Genomic DNA, 12,593 nt, shown 5'->3' on the forward strand with positions numbered 1-12,593 from the left:
AATATATCATTATCATACCTTTTAAAGATGACAGGTGAAATTACACCTTTCCCTTAAATTACTTACTAAAATGATATTTGCCAAGTTATCTCCAACAGCTCGGAGAACTTGGCTGATAGTGACGTTATTATAATTAGTATTACTAAATATTATTCTTGCATTTTCTGTAGTTACGGTGTTACATCCCAACTTGTAACACCTAGTAGTTGAAGGCTTTTTCTTCTGAGGGTTCTGCAGATGTTTCAGTGGCAGATGGAAAGCATTACTTCTCAGACATGTCCTAGTTCTGTCCTGAGGCTCCCCCTCAGCAGGAATGCTTGACTTTAATTGCCAACATTGTTAGGAGGAAGGGTGGAATTGTGCTTGCTTTTGAATGCGCATACAAAAAGCTTCAAACACCAAGGAATTGCACTTGTTCTTTCTTATACACTTTGTTATCTTTTAGTTCCCTTTTTAGTCCACTTGGGATCTGACTGGAGTGGTACCCAGTGGAAAGAAAGAAACAGATGTGAGATGAGATGACGATATAAATTTGATTTATTCCACAGAAAAGGATCATTGCATCGCAGAAGTGCCTCGCCCCTAACACTGCAAAATCAGTTGTTTTTGTGCAATAATATTACCATATGTGGTGAAGCCACGTAAAGTTTTGTCCTCACACTATGTCAGTTTTGAATTTTCTGAACTAGAGGCTGTGTAAGTTCATGGGGATGGGCTTAAATTTGGTACATATTAAGTTGTCTTATTTTTTCTAGCATTTCCGAGTACCTCGTATGATTTTCCGGGATAAAAAGTGCAACCAAATCAGTTGTATTTATTTTACTCACTCCAAAGTTCATGATCTAAAGCGATCAACCACTTTTAGCATCAGTTCCATTTGATCATCACTGTTTCCATAGCAAAACTGCACCTATTTGATCCTCTTCAACAAGCATTGGTTTCCTGGATATTTTATGCATTTCTGGGAAAAGCTTCAGAAAATAATAATAATAATAATAATAATAATAATAATAATAATAATAATAATAATACATTTTATTTGAAAGCGCCTTTCAAAACACTCAAGGTCACTGTACACAGTAGAATAAAAGCAACATAAAAGCAAGAAGTTTACAGAATCATAAAAGCATAAGACATAAACAGGTAAAATAAAAGAGTGGAGAGTTTATGTGGGATAAGCTATTTTGTACAAGTGGGTTTTGAGTTTGGACTTAAAGAGAGAGAAGGAAGAGATGTTTCTTAAGTCAGGAGGTCGGGAATTCCAGAGTCGAGGAGCAGAGGAGCTGAAAGCCCTGCTCCCCATGGTTTCCCCCCACAAGACGGGGGGAAGGGATGGAGAGAGAAAGGGAAGAAGAAGATCTGAGACAACGAGATGGGGCGATGATCTGAACCAGGTCAGAGAGATATGGAGGAGAGAGATGATGAATAGCCTTAAATGTGTACAAGAGTATTTTGAAATTGATGCGATATTTGACCGGGAGCCAATGAAGCTGCTGCAGGACAGGAGTGATGTGATGGATAGAAGGGGTCCTGGTGATAATACGGGCAGCAGAGTTCTGGACGCGTTGGAGCTTGTGGATGGATTTTTGAGTAAGACCAAAAAGAAGTGAATTACAATAATCAATCCGGGAAGTAACAAGACTATGGACAAGAATGGCAGTGGCATGTGGGGTAAGAAAAGGACGGAGACGATTAAATGGTAAATGGACTGGTTCTTATATAGCGCTTTTCTACTCTTTCTGAGCACTCAAAGCGCTGTACGCACTCAAAGCGCTGTACAAATGATTAATGTTGCGCAACTGAAAATATGCAGACCGAGTAACATTATTAATGTGTGAATTGAAAGATAGAGTACTGTCGAGGATGACACCCAAACTTTTCACAGAGGAAGAAACAAAGACCGGTGCGTTATCGATAGCAATAGAGAAACTGTTGGTTCTGGATATTGTTGATTTAGTGCCGACCAAGAGGAGCTCGGATTTATTACTATTGAGTTTGAGAAAATTAGAAGAGAACCATGAATTTAGTTCGGCTAAGCAGAGAGTGAGGGAGGATGGGGGAAGAGCAGAATCAGGTTTAGTGGACAGATAAAGCTGGGTGAATTCACGGAAAATGTGTCCAAGCGGTAGAAGGTAGATAATGAAAAGAAGGGGCCCCAGGACAGATCCCTGGGGCACGCCAGTGGTCAGAGGAAAGGGCTGAGAAGTAAAAGATTTGAGTTGAATGAACTGAATGCGATCAGACAGGTATGATTTAAACCAGGCTAGTGGAGTATGGGAGAGACCGATGGAGGCTAGCCTACTGAGAAGAATAGAGTGAGAAATAGTGTTGAAAGCAGCACTCAGATCGAGGAGAATAAGAATGGAAAGTAAACCGAAGTCAGCTGCCATAAGAAGATCATTGGTTATTTTTATAAGTGCTGTTTCAGTGCTATGGTAGGGGCGGAAACCAGACTGGAACTGTTCATACAGATTATTATTAGTTAAATGTGAGTGGAGTTATGTGGCAACTATTTTCTCAAGAATTTTTGAAAGGAATGGTAGATTGGAAATAGGCCGAAAATTCTCAAAATTATTGGGATCTAGACCAGTTTTTTTTCAATATTGGGGTGATGGCGGCAATTTTGAGGGAAGCAGGAACAGTTCCAGTGGTAAGTGAAGAGCAGATGATGGCAGATATGAGGGGAAGCAAAGAAGGCAGACATGCCTTAACCAAAACTGTGGGAATGGGGTCTAGCTGACAAGTAGAAGGTTTTGACAGATGAAACACAGATGAAATCTGAAATATCAGTAACCGAGGGGAACTGGAAAGCAGAAAAACAGTGTGATGGGAGAGGAATTACACAGGAAGAGCTAAACGGAACCTCGGAAACCAGATCTTGGTGTATTTTGTGAATTTTCTCAATGAAAAATAACATTAAAGAATCACAAAAGGAGGACGAGTTAAGATGAGCAGGTAAAATATCTGGTGACCTGAAAGAAGAGTTGAACAGTGAAAACAGTATCTTGGTTGAGTCATCTTTTGAACAAATAATGGTGGAGTAGGAAGCAGATTTTTTTTGATTAATACACTCCTTATAATACATAATATGATTATTAAACATTTCCTTGTGGATATTCAGACCAGTTTTCTTATAAAGGCGTTCAAGTCGTCGTCCTTTTGCTTTCAGAAGCCTGAGTTCAGCTGTAAACCAGGGTGCTGACTGAGACAATGATACAGATTTGGTTTGGCAACAGAGTTTAGAATACTATTGAGACTAGAATTATAATAGAAACTAAGTCCTCTTGGGTAAACAGGTTATGAAAATGCAAATGACTAGAGAAAGCAAAAGAAAGAATATCAGGATTGATTTTCTTAATATTCCGAAAAGAAATGGTACGAAGGTTCTTGGTTATAGAAAAGGTCATTTTAATATTGAAAGAAAGAAGCAAGTGGTCAGAAATTAGCAGTTCATCAGCTTTGCAGTTAAAAGGAATAAGTCCAGAGCAACAAACTAGGTCCAAAGTATGGCCCTTAGTATGAGTAGGAAAGTTTGTGTGTTGTTTAAAGCCAAAACTATCGAGGTAGGATGAGAAGTCTTTGGTGAGTGGAGGATCACTGTTATCCATATGAATATTAAAGTCTCCCAGGAGTATTATATTAGGGGAAACAGTAGTTATGTGAGTCAGGAGATCAACAAAGTCACTTATGAAGACAGAATTAGACTTTGGAGGGGGGGGGGGAAATAACAGCTATGACAGTTGGAACAGGTCCTGAGAGTTGACAGACAATGGATTCAAAGGAACTGTAGACAGGTACAGACAACGGCGTGACTTTCCAGTTCTCGCGATAGATTACTGCGAGACCTCCACCACGGCCGGACTTACGAGGTTAAAATGCATTTTGGATTATATTTTGGATTATATATCTATGCAGGATCGTGGCCTGTCTTAAACAAACCTGTATCTCATAAAAGCTCTCCTTTGTACCTACATTTTGACACCAGCCTCATCTTTTAGTCATGAGTCATGATTCATGAGTCAGGTGTGAACTTTTCTCAGAATTGACTGATTTTTAAACTGGATTGACCCAAAAGTGTGAGCCGTCTACTGTGGTGATGGGGTGGAAAACAGCAGTTTTTAATTGGGTCAGATATTCAGTCCACCATGACTTCACCAGTCCATGTGATATTTGGTAAAGTGTCCAAAGAAACTGGAAATTTCATAATAGTAAGAAAGTGATTTCATGTTGTGGATCGGTGTTAGGTTCATAGCATAAACCTATTCGCTGGAACACAGCAAAAGCATTGAACACCAAGCAGAGCTCTTTATGATTCTCGTATACGAGGGAGAGAACTGTGACGAGCGCCGTTCCTTCCGCTCGAACCCCAGTCGCTCTCGTCCGCTCCCCGTAACACTGATGTTTTATTGAGGTTCCATGAATATACATAGGTTCATTAACATATGACGTCTACATACACACAAAGAGCACCTTGCCTGTGCATTGTGTAAGTGTGTGTGTGTGTGTGTGTGTGTGTGTGTGTGAGCCCGTGAAGACTCCCCAAAGCTGGTGCCAGGAGTCTAACGGTCCATCTAAACAAAAGGCTCTTATAATTAACCAGATACAGAGTAGGTGTCCTCCTATACCATAAATCAGTAAGAGCAGATATAACCTCTCTCCTGACCTTAAGTTGTGTGTGAATGCCAGAACACCCTGGAATGCACACAAAGTCTTTGCAGACTATTAAGGATCAAACCTCTACCAACATGACATTGATTATAACACTCTAAGCATATATGACAATCAACAATACAAACCAACCAACAATCGGTATTTCTCAGTTTTATTTATTTGTTTGTTTTTGTGCCCAAGGCTAAAAAAGGAGATTGATTTTTAAAGCACACATGCATTCACATTTGCAGAAAATAACCTTTATGTCACCTGGAATTATATCAGTGACTTATTAGATTATATTGACAGATGAACTTTTCACCGTGATGCCTGCATGCAGTAAACTTCCTGAGCTGATAGCTTGTATACGTACCTTTATTTTCACACAAGCAAGCAAGGGTTGTTGCTGCCTGTGGTTCAGGTTCTGTGTGTTGTTGTTTTGTTTTTATTTTTACAGCAGGAGAAGAGATATTTGTTTATTTCCTGTTAGATGTGAGTTTTTTCTTCCCACTGTCGCCAAGTGCTTGCTAATAAGGGTCATCTGATTGTTGGGGTTTTCTCTCTACTGCGTTTTTACCTTGAGGCAACTGTTGCTGTGTTATGAAAGCGAATTGAAATTGTTTCCAAATATGTGTTTGGCTTAATTTGCACCATGTTAGCATTGTTTAACTCCTCCCAACAAATGATATACTCATGCTGAAGGCTGCTGAAGTCTGGGTCCAGTTCAAGCCACAAGGTCAGTTTTGCGGCAGTTTGTCCTCCCTGTTTTATTTAAAGCTGGTTTTGTATGTTTTACTCCTGACCTTTGATGTGTACTAATTCAGTAAAGGCAAATTAATATATTTCATGCACTCACAATCATAAATGATACAAAATCCCAACACACACCTGGACTTGCCACAGCCTCAGTGGAAGATAACTGTTAGCGTAAAGAGGCCATATACCCTGAATGTTGAAAGAGGGAGACCATCAATCTGAAATCCTCCACATCATCTGCCCTCCTTATCCCACACTGAAATTAATTACCAAGGTTAAAGAGGCATTTGGATCACACTGTTGTTGTGCATATGAATAATTACCCTCATCTGGGCCTTAGAGATGACCTCAGTCTTGAGGTTAAACATCTCTAGCTCGAGTGAGCCTCATCGTCCACTGCTAGCAGATTTTTTTTTTTGGCGGCGAGGAGAGGAAGGGGCTGTCTGGGATCGTTTTGTGTGAGAGGGAGACTGATGAAAAAGCACAGAGGAAAACAATTGAGAAAAGAGAGCTCTTGCCACCCAGTCACTCAAGCCTCCAAATAACAGTCTCCCTGTTGTGTAGTATTTATGATAGTATTTATCTCCCACTGCTCTGTTATTCTCACAAGTAATCATTAGACTGTGATGCCTAGATCAATACTGTCATTAGTGATGCCCGGTATATGTTTTCTGTTGGAGCACATCTAACAATACAAAGTGTGAATTTGCGTGTGTAATTATTTGGAAGCCAGAAGTCTCGACCCCGTCACAGCTCAAACATGGCAATGCTCCTTAATGTGCAGCTGAGGGTCCTTACATGATAACAATGGTAATTTTCTATATTTTTCTTATTGAAGAGATGCAAACGAGCTACAAATGTATTTGACTTAACATACACCCAGAGCCTGGTTTAGTGTGTCTTACAGCTTTGTGTCCCATTATTGTCCAGAAACTTTTACGAACTCATTATTGAGTCACATGTTGCACTGGGTGACATGTCTTCTTCTGGAGCTCTGGCCCCAAGGGGCATAAGCTAAATCCAGCTTTGGACACAGCCAGTACGATTCAAGTTGCGGTTCTCATCTTTTAATGGGATTTGTTAGCACAAGGAAATGTACAAATCACCAGTTATCCTGTAATGTAGTGTGTAGGGGTTATTAGGTTTTTGTGTCCAGTGATATCAAGGGTCAGCCAATATTCCTCATGGTGTAACCCAGACCTTCCCAAAGTGTGGGAGAGTGGGAGGCGCAGAGCCATTGCGGGGTGGGGTGGGGGGTGGGGGGGCGCAATGGAAAGGGGGAGAAAAACAACAAAACGCATGGACACTGCTAGCAGAAACGCAAAGCAGGAGATGAAGCATAGCTGAATATGTTTCCAAACCAACTACATTCTAAGCCAAAGACTAGAAAATATGGTGAAGCATATCTTCCCTTTGGTTTCACCTGCACAAGTGCCGAGGTAGGTCTCCTCAGCAGAATTGGTTTTCGCTGGGCTCTTCAAATCACGGACAAACAGTATCCCACATTCTTGATTTTTAGTTCAAACACTTGTTGTAATGACTAAACTACTCCTGTCATTTTGGAGATGTTAGCTCTTTATACAGTAAAGTTACAGCGGGATACAAATAATATCATGGTGATCCTGCCACGATTTGTTCCCCCGGTTCAAATCACAGACAAACAGTATCTCACAGTTGTTTATGTTTTTAAACCCATTTTGCACAGAGAGGCAGTTTTTGAAAATGTATTGATAGCAATGTTGAATATTAGTACACAGGGAAAAAAAACAACTACATGTAAAATAATTACACCTCTGCCTTTGTAAATAGAGGGACAGTAACTGCGTGTGTATATGTAAGTGTGTAAAACCTGCAGATAGATTAACAGTAACAGTATTTTGTCTCTATCTGCCATTCTGTAATTCATCTCATGTAAACAATAACGTGGCGCACAGCGTGACGTGAAAAAAGGCACATACCTTTGACGTTGCGTGACCAACTCTGTATTCATCGTCCACACATAAATGCAAAAAAAGAGTTTAAAAAAAATCTCAGTTTTCGGTGATTCGAAACACCGTTTACGTGTGGACGAAACAGCTGCGTTGTCAAAAATACCCGTGTAGGTGTGGATGTAGCATAAAAGAGTTAGTAGTTTATTTTCTTACTACCTGTAATTTATTGCAGATTACTTGTATTTGTTTAATTGTTTACTAAATGTTTGAGGTGTGAAAGAAACCGCAATTGAGCAAAATAAGGGTGTGTGGTTGGAAGATGTGTTTGTGTTTGCGCGAACATTTTTTTTGTAAAACAAAGGGGGCCCAGCAAAAAAAGTTTCGGAACCACTGTAACCAGTTCAAAACTTATGTGTCGCTGAGATCAAATGCCCTGTTTTCTTTAAACTATTATGATGATAATAATACACAGTCTTACCAATAACGAGCCCGTCTCTATCTCTGCTGTTTTATTTATTTATTCATTTTTTACATTTTACATTACATATCCTTCTCCTCTAGCTGTGCTTTGCTGTCTCTATCTTTGCTATCTAACGAAGGGCCCAAAACTCTGAATGCCTCTTCCCGATGGAACAATTGTGGCAGAACGTTGAGCTCCCAACCTGAGGAGAAGTCCATCTCTGTCACCCGCGGCCTGAAACATTTGCAAAAAAAAAAAAGAGAGGGAGAAAACAACTTTTGTCTCTGGTTCATGGTTTCCGCCTCTGGAACTCTGCTTGTAGACTCATTAAACTGTCCCTCACGGGCAAAACACACTCCACTCAAAAAATCAATACACACCTCTTTGTGTGTGTGTTTGTGTTTTTTCCCCCCCTCTGTGCTAAGAGTATGTGTTTTTATGGGGTGTCTCTCTCTATTATGAAGGAAAATGATGAGGAGTATCATATTACACTCCCTCGGCAGGCATAGGTTTTTATTTCCCTGCGGAGTACCTGCCCTCTGTAAAAACACTGATCAAGAATTTACAGTGAGCTGTAAAAAGGGCTTATACGTGTGGCGGTTTCTGTCACCGCCGTCGTATTCCCACCGCAGAAACGTGCAAGTAAACAGCGGCAGAGCTTTACTGGAGAACTCAAAACTTTCATTATACCTCTTTGCACCCTGAGGCTGAGGTTAGAAAGAATGATGGACTCATTCAAACACTGATTTGATGTTTAGTTGCAGCTGGGGCTACCAAATTATTATGTTTAACAAAATAAAAAAATAAAAAAATTGGCAGCTGGTGTTTTTTTTCCTGTCTTTAAATTTATTTATTTTTTAACAAACATCGGTCAAGCGTGTTAATTCTGCTGTTTTCTAGTAGAATATTTTCCAGCAGATAAGATTTCTGATTGGATTTTGGCTGTGTGTGTGTGTGTGTGTTTGGCGGGGATTATTGTGAAAGTCATCACAGGGAGATCCACAATTCATTCATTGTCATCTTAAAATTATGCGGTTGAAAAATTGATGGGTCAAAGTGACACAAAGATTAATCCAGCACAGTAAGTCTGCCACTGGATTGTTACTGTCATAAAATCTACTGAGACACTGATACAACATCACTATGTTAAAATTAAAAAAATTGATTTATAAGTGTAATAATTTAACAAATAAATGATGTGATTCTCTTGACTTACCCACCCACTGATCTTTGCCAGCGACGGTTTCTAATCAGTCCTTCGTAAGCCTGAGTTGTTTTTCTCCCCTTCACTGTTCTGCCATTCTCTCACAGTTTTTCCTGTATTTTTTCTTCTTCTTTACTTTCCTGCTTCTCTCTTGAGGCAGCAGGAGAGGAAGCAGAGCACTCACACAAGCAGAGAGAGCTCAGAGGTGTAGTGTCAATAAAATAAAGGAGGGAGAAAAGGAAAAGGTGGACAGAGAGAGAGAAGTAGTTGGTTACAAGAACAAGGGATTCGGAGAGAAAGACAGACCCAGAAATGAAGTGTGTGAAAAGAGGAGAAGAAAGTAGGGAGGAGGGTGTAATCCTAGGCAGGATTTGGCTGGTTCTTGGCTCTCTGCGGGGGGAACTGCATTGTAATCCCCTGCTCAGCATGCAGACTTGGGCAGAGTTTCACAAAATTCCCCAAGTGGCTGCAAACCACTGGGGGTACACTGGTGTGTGCGTATTTTTATTCACAGATCTGAGGGAGCTGTTTGCAAGCTTAATTTAGCCACTGAGTGACTTATGACAACTTGGGCGAGTAAATGCTTGCTGGTGCATCCATGCAGACAGGCAGATAACGGTGAATGAGATGTGTTATAGTATGACTAAGAAGCCATCCATGAAGCAGGTGGTAGACAGTTTGTCTGCTTTCACACTCAGCACACTGTGATTGGTAAACTGCAGGTACACAAACAGCCAGTATGTCGCACAGCAGTAACCAGCAATGTGAAGTGGATTTATGTGGCAATTTCTATCTCACATAGCAAGTCAGTTATTTTTGTTTTTCTCAGGATTGTAAAAGAGAAACAAGAAGCCTGTTAAAGGCGTCTCATGTGCTCTTAATAGCCATGTTACTTTGCTAATGACCTGAGGGTTAAAAGGCACGCTCTTGGTTAAAAAGCAATAACATCCACACTGATGGAGTTGTAAATGTGCTTTTGATAACCAAGCTAGGCTGGAGGTTCACTCACACAAATGAAAATGGACTACTATCCTTTTATAGTAAGCTTGTAGTCCCAAAACAAGCTCGCTCCTCTTCATTTCTTATGCTTTCTTTAAAAAGAAAAAGAGATACATAAATATATAAATAAATAAAGTATTCTGCACTATTACAGAAACACACGTAGCTTACTTTCTAAAGCCAAGAACAAAAAGATGCAAGTATGTTCTTTAGCACTTAGCATGACCTAAAGCTGATTGATTTTGGTTGTGTAAAGTAAGCAGTTGTCTTATTGTCTTACCTTTTTAGTCATGTTTTTTTATTTTATTAATTCTGCTTCTCGGGGACATTTTCAAATGTGAATTTTTTTTTATCTCATCCAGCTGGACCGATGAGCTTATCCATCCATCCGTTTACATTTCCTGCAGTACTGGTCAGAATGTAATCAACCTTACACACAGTAATCACCTAATGGCTCTTCACCCGAACTGTGCTCGAGGTCAGGATCACGTGTTTTTTTAAAAAAAACCTCTCAAAGCTTCATATGGACTGCTTTCAGCAGTGCCTGCGGTTCCTGCATTATCAGAACCATTAGTAGCTGTAGCCATGACGACAGCATGTATTGTTGTTTACAGTCCCACGCACTTCATGGAAGCATTTCCATCGTCTTATGGTCACCTCTAATTCTCAGGGAATGATTGGTATTTGCTCAGTTCACTAGTAATCAAAAACACGAGCGTCTTCATGCACCACATTGCCTGTGGCGGAGTTATTTTCTCTTATTTGGGATTATTTGGAAGCAAATGCACAGGGTCCATCTGGCCGGAGCCTATATGTGTGATGTTAGGATTTTCTCCCCATGTCTGTGTGGGATCTTTCAGGTGCTTCATCCCACAGTACAAACACATGCAGTTAGTGGGGTGAGTTTAACTGGGGATTCTTAGTAGCTCAGAGGTGTGAACGTGAGTGTGAATGGTTGTCTCTCTCTCTCTGTGTAACCTACCCAGGGTGTACCCCGCCTCTTTCTCTGTCGCTGCTGGGATAGGCTCCACCCCCCCGCGACCATGAATTACATAAATGGAACAAGATGGCAAACACACAAGATGATAGATATGATGATAGTGTTTGATTTTGTGTTTATCTGACAAATTGCTTTTGATTTCTAATCTCTGGGCATGTTGTATTCTTTAATACGCAGTACATCATTCACCTGCTTTAATTAAAGCTGAAGCTTGACATTTAAATGTGTTCATTAGTTTCAGATGAATGTAACTCTGACACTCTGAACTGTATGTAACTGACATTATTTCTCTGTGGGGGAAAAAATTAATTCTTGGATTATTTTGGTTTGCCTCTTGATACTTTCATTGACACAAAAGCTTTAAACCCAGTTCTAAATTGCTGAGGGCTTTAACAAGATTAGCTGCAAATGGGGGGTCCGTGACTTATTAGGGCTCTGGGATCAGACGAGAACTATCTGCGGCTAACACAGATCTTGTCTTTAATTACATATAATGCATAAAACCCCAAACTTCCTAGTGTACAGGAGCTCTCGATCTAAGCTGCTGCTCCTTGTTGACCGCAAGATGCAATCGTCCTTTTCGTCTTGGAAAAACATGAGAAAACTGTGATTAGGAGGTGTTTGATTTTGCTCTTGAAATCTTCAACAAGTGTCGTCTTCATCCGCAGAGCTTCTTTGATGGCTGGGACTGCACAAAGAAAAAAGACAAAACAAAAGGGCGCCATGACACCTTGCTGGGATGTAAGTAATCAGAAAATGTTTAAAAAAATCAATAAAAACACAGAAAATGTTGTGACAGTTGTATTTTCAATATTTCTTTGCTCTTTTATTTTTACCTGCCTCAGATGATCGACACAGAGTGAAGCTCCACCCGCTGTTGGGAGACCCCAACTCAGACTACATTAACGCAAACTACATTGACGTAAGTCTGATGCTGCTTTTCTGTTTTTTCCTGTCTTGGTTCAATATGGGACACAAATAGCCTCTGCTGAGTCTCTATCTCACACTCTGCAAAGCCTCAGTCCATCTCTCTCATTCCTGTAAGCCCACCAGTCTGCTGCCCCACTTTCACCTGGAGGCTTTCATCCAATCAGACACCGTTCCCGCCAGTGTTTTGCCAAATGCCATGGTTGTCAATTGCCACATTGGATCCCTGACCCAGACTTACCTGTGCCATCACTTTTATTAAAACAGAACAGGATAAATATATTTAATGCTTTGCAGAGTAGATGAACCTTTCTGTGCGATGCTACAAATCCCCCTAAATTAAATAGACGTCCCTTTCAATCATCCAATCTCTGGATGGGCCGAGCAGAGATGATCCTTTCCACTGTTCACCTCCTGTCACACCACATGCAGTCAACATCTCTCACTTATCATATGAAATACATGTGTATGTTGCTAACGTGTCCCATTCATATGTGTTGTCATTCATTACAGCTAGCCGAGGCTATATTTTTTACTGAGAAAACAGAAGTGCGTGTGCTTAGAAGGCAGCAGTTAGTTATTAATAAATGATTTAACCAGGAATATGGGGGAAAAAGCAGAAACTTGTGTTTCAGTTTCCCTGTGAATCCTCTGTCATAGTTGTGA

The 12,593-nt window shown here is 40.4% G+C and overlaps 1 protein-coding gene across 4 annotated transcripts in view; it reads left to right on the forward strand.

Moving 5' to 3' along the window:
- ptprub (protein tyrosine phosphatase receptor type Ub) overlaps positions 1 to 12,593 on the forward strand; it is a 198,128-nt gene that overhangs the window by 153,682 nt on the left and 31,853 nt on the right. For all 4 annotated transcript variants that reach the window (XM_006795928.3, XM_006795929.3, XM_006795930.3 and 1 more), the window contains 2 exons: positions 11,669 to 11,741; positions 11,846 to 11,922. In XM_006795928.3, coding sequence (XP_006795991.1) covers positions 11,669 to 11,741; positions 11,846 to 11,922 — 150 coding nt within the window. The remainder of the gene's footprint in view (positions 1 to 11,668; positions 11,742 to 11,845; positions 11,923 to 12,593) is intronic.

Source organism: Neolamprologus brichardi, chromosome 11 (assembly GCF_056152115.1).
Source record: "Neolamprologus brichardi isolate AB-2024 chromosome 11, ASM5615211v1, whole genome shotgun sequence".
NCBI lineage: Eukaryota > Metazoa > Chordata > Actinopteri > Cichliformes > Cichlidae > Neolamprologus > Neolamprologus brichardi.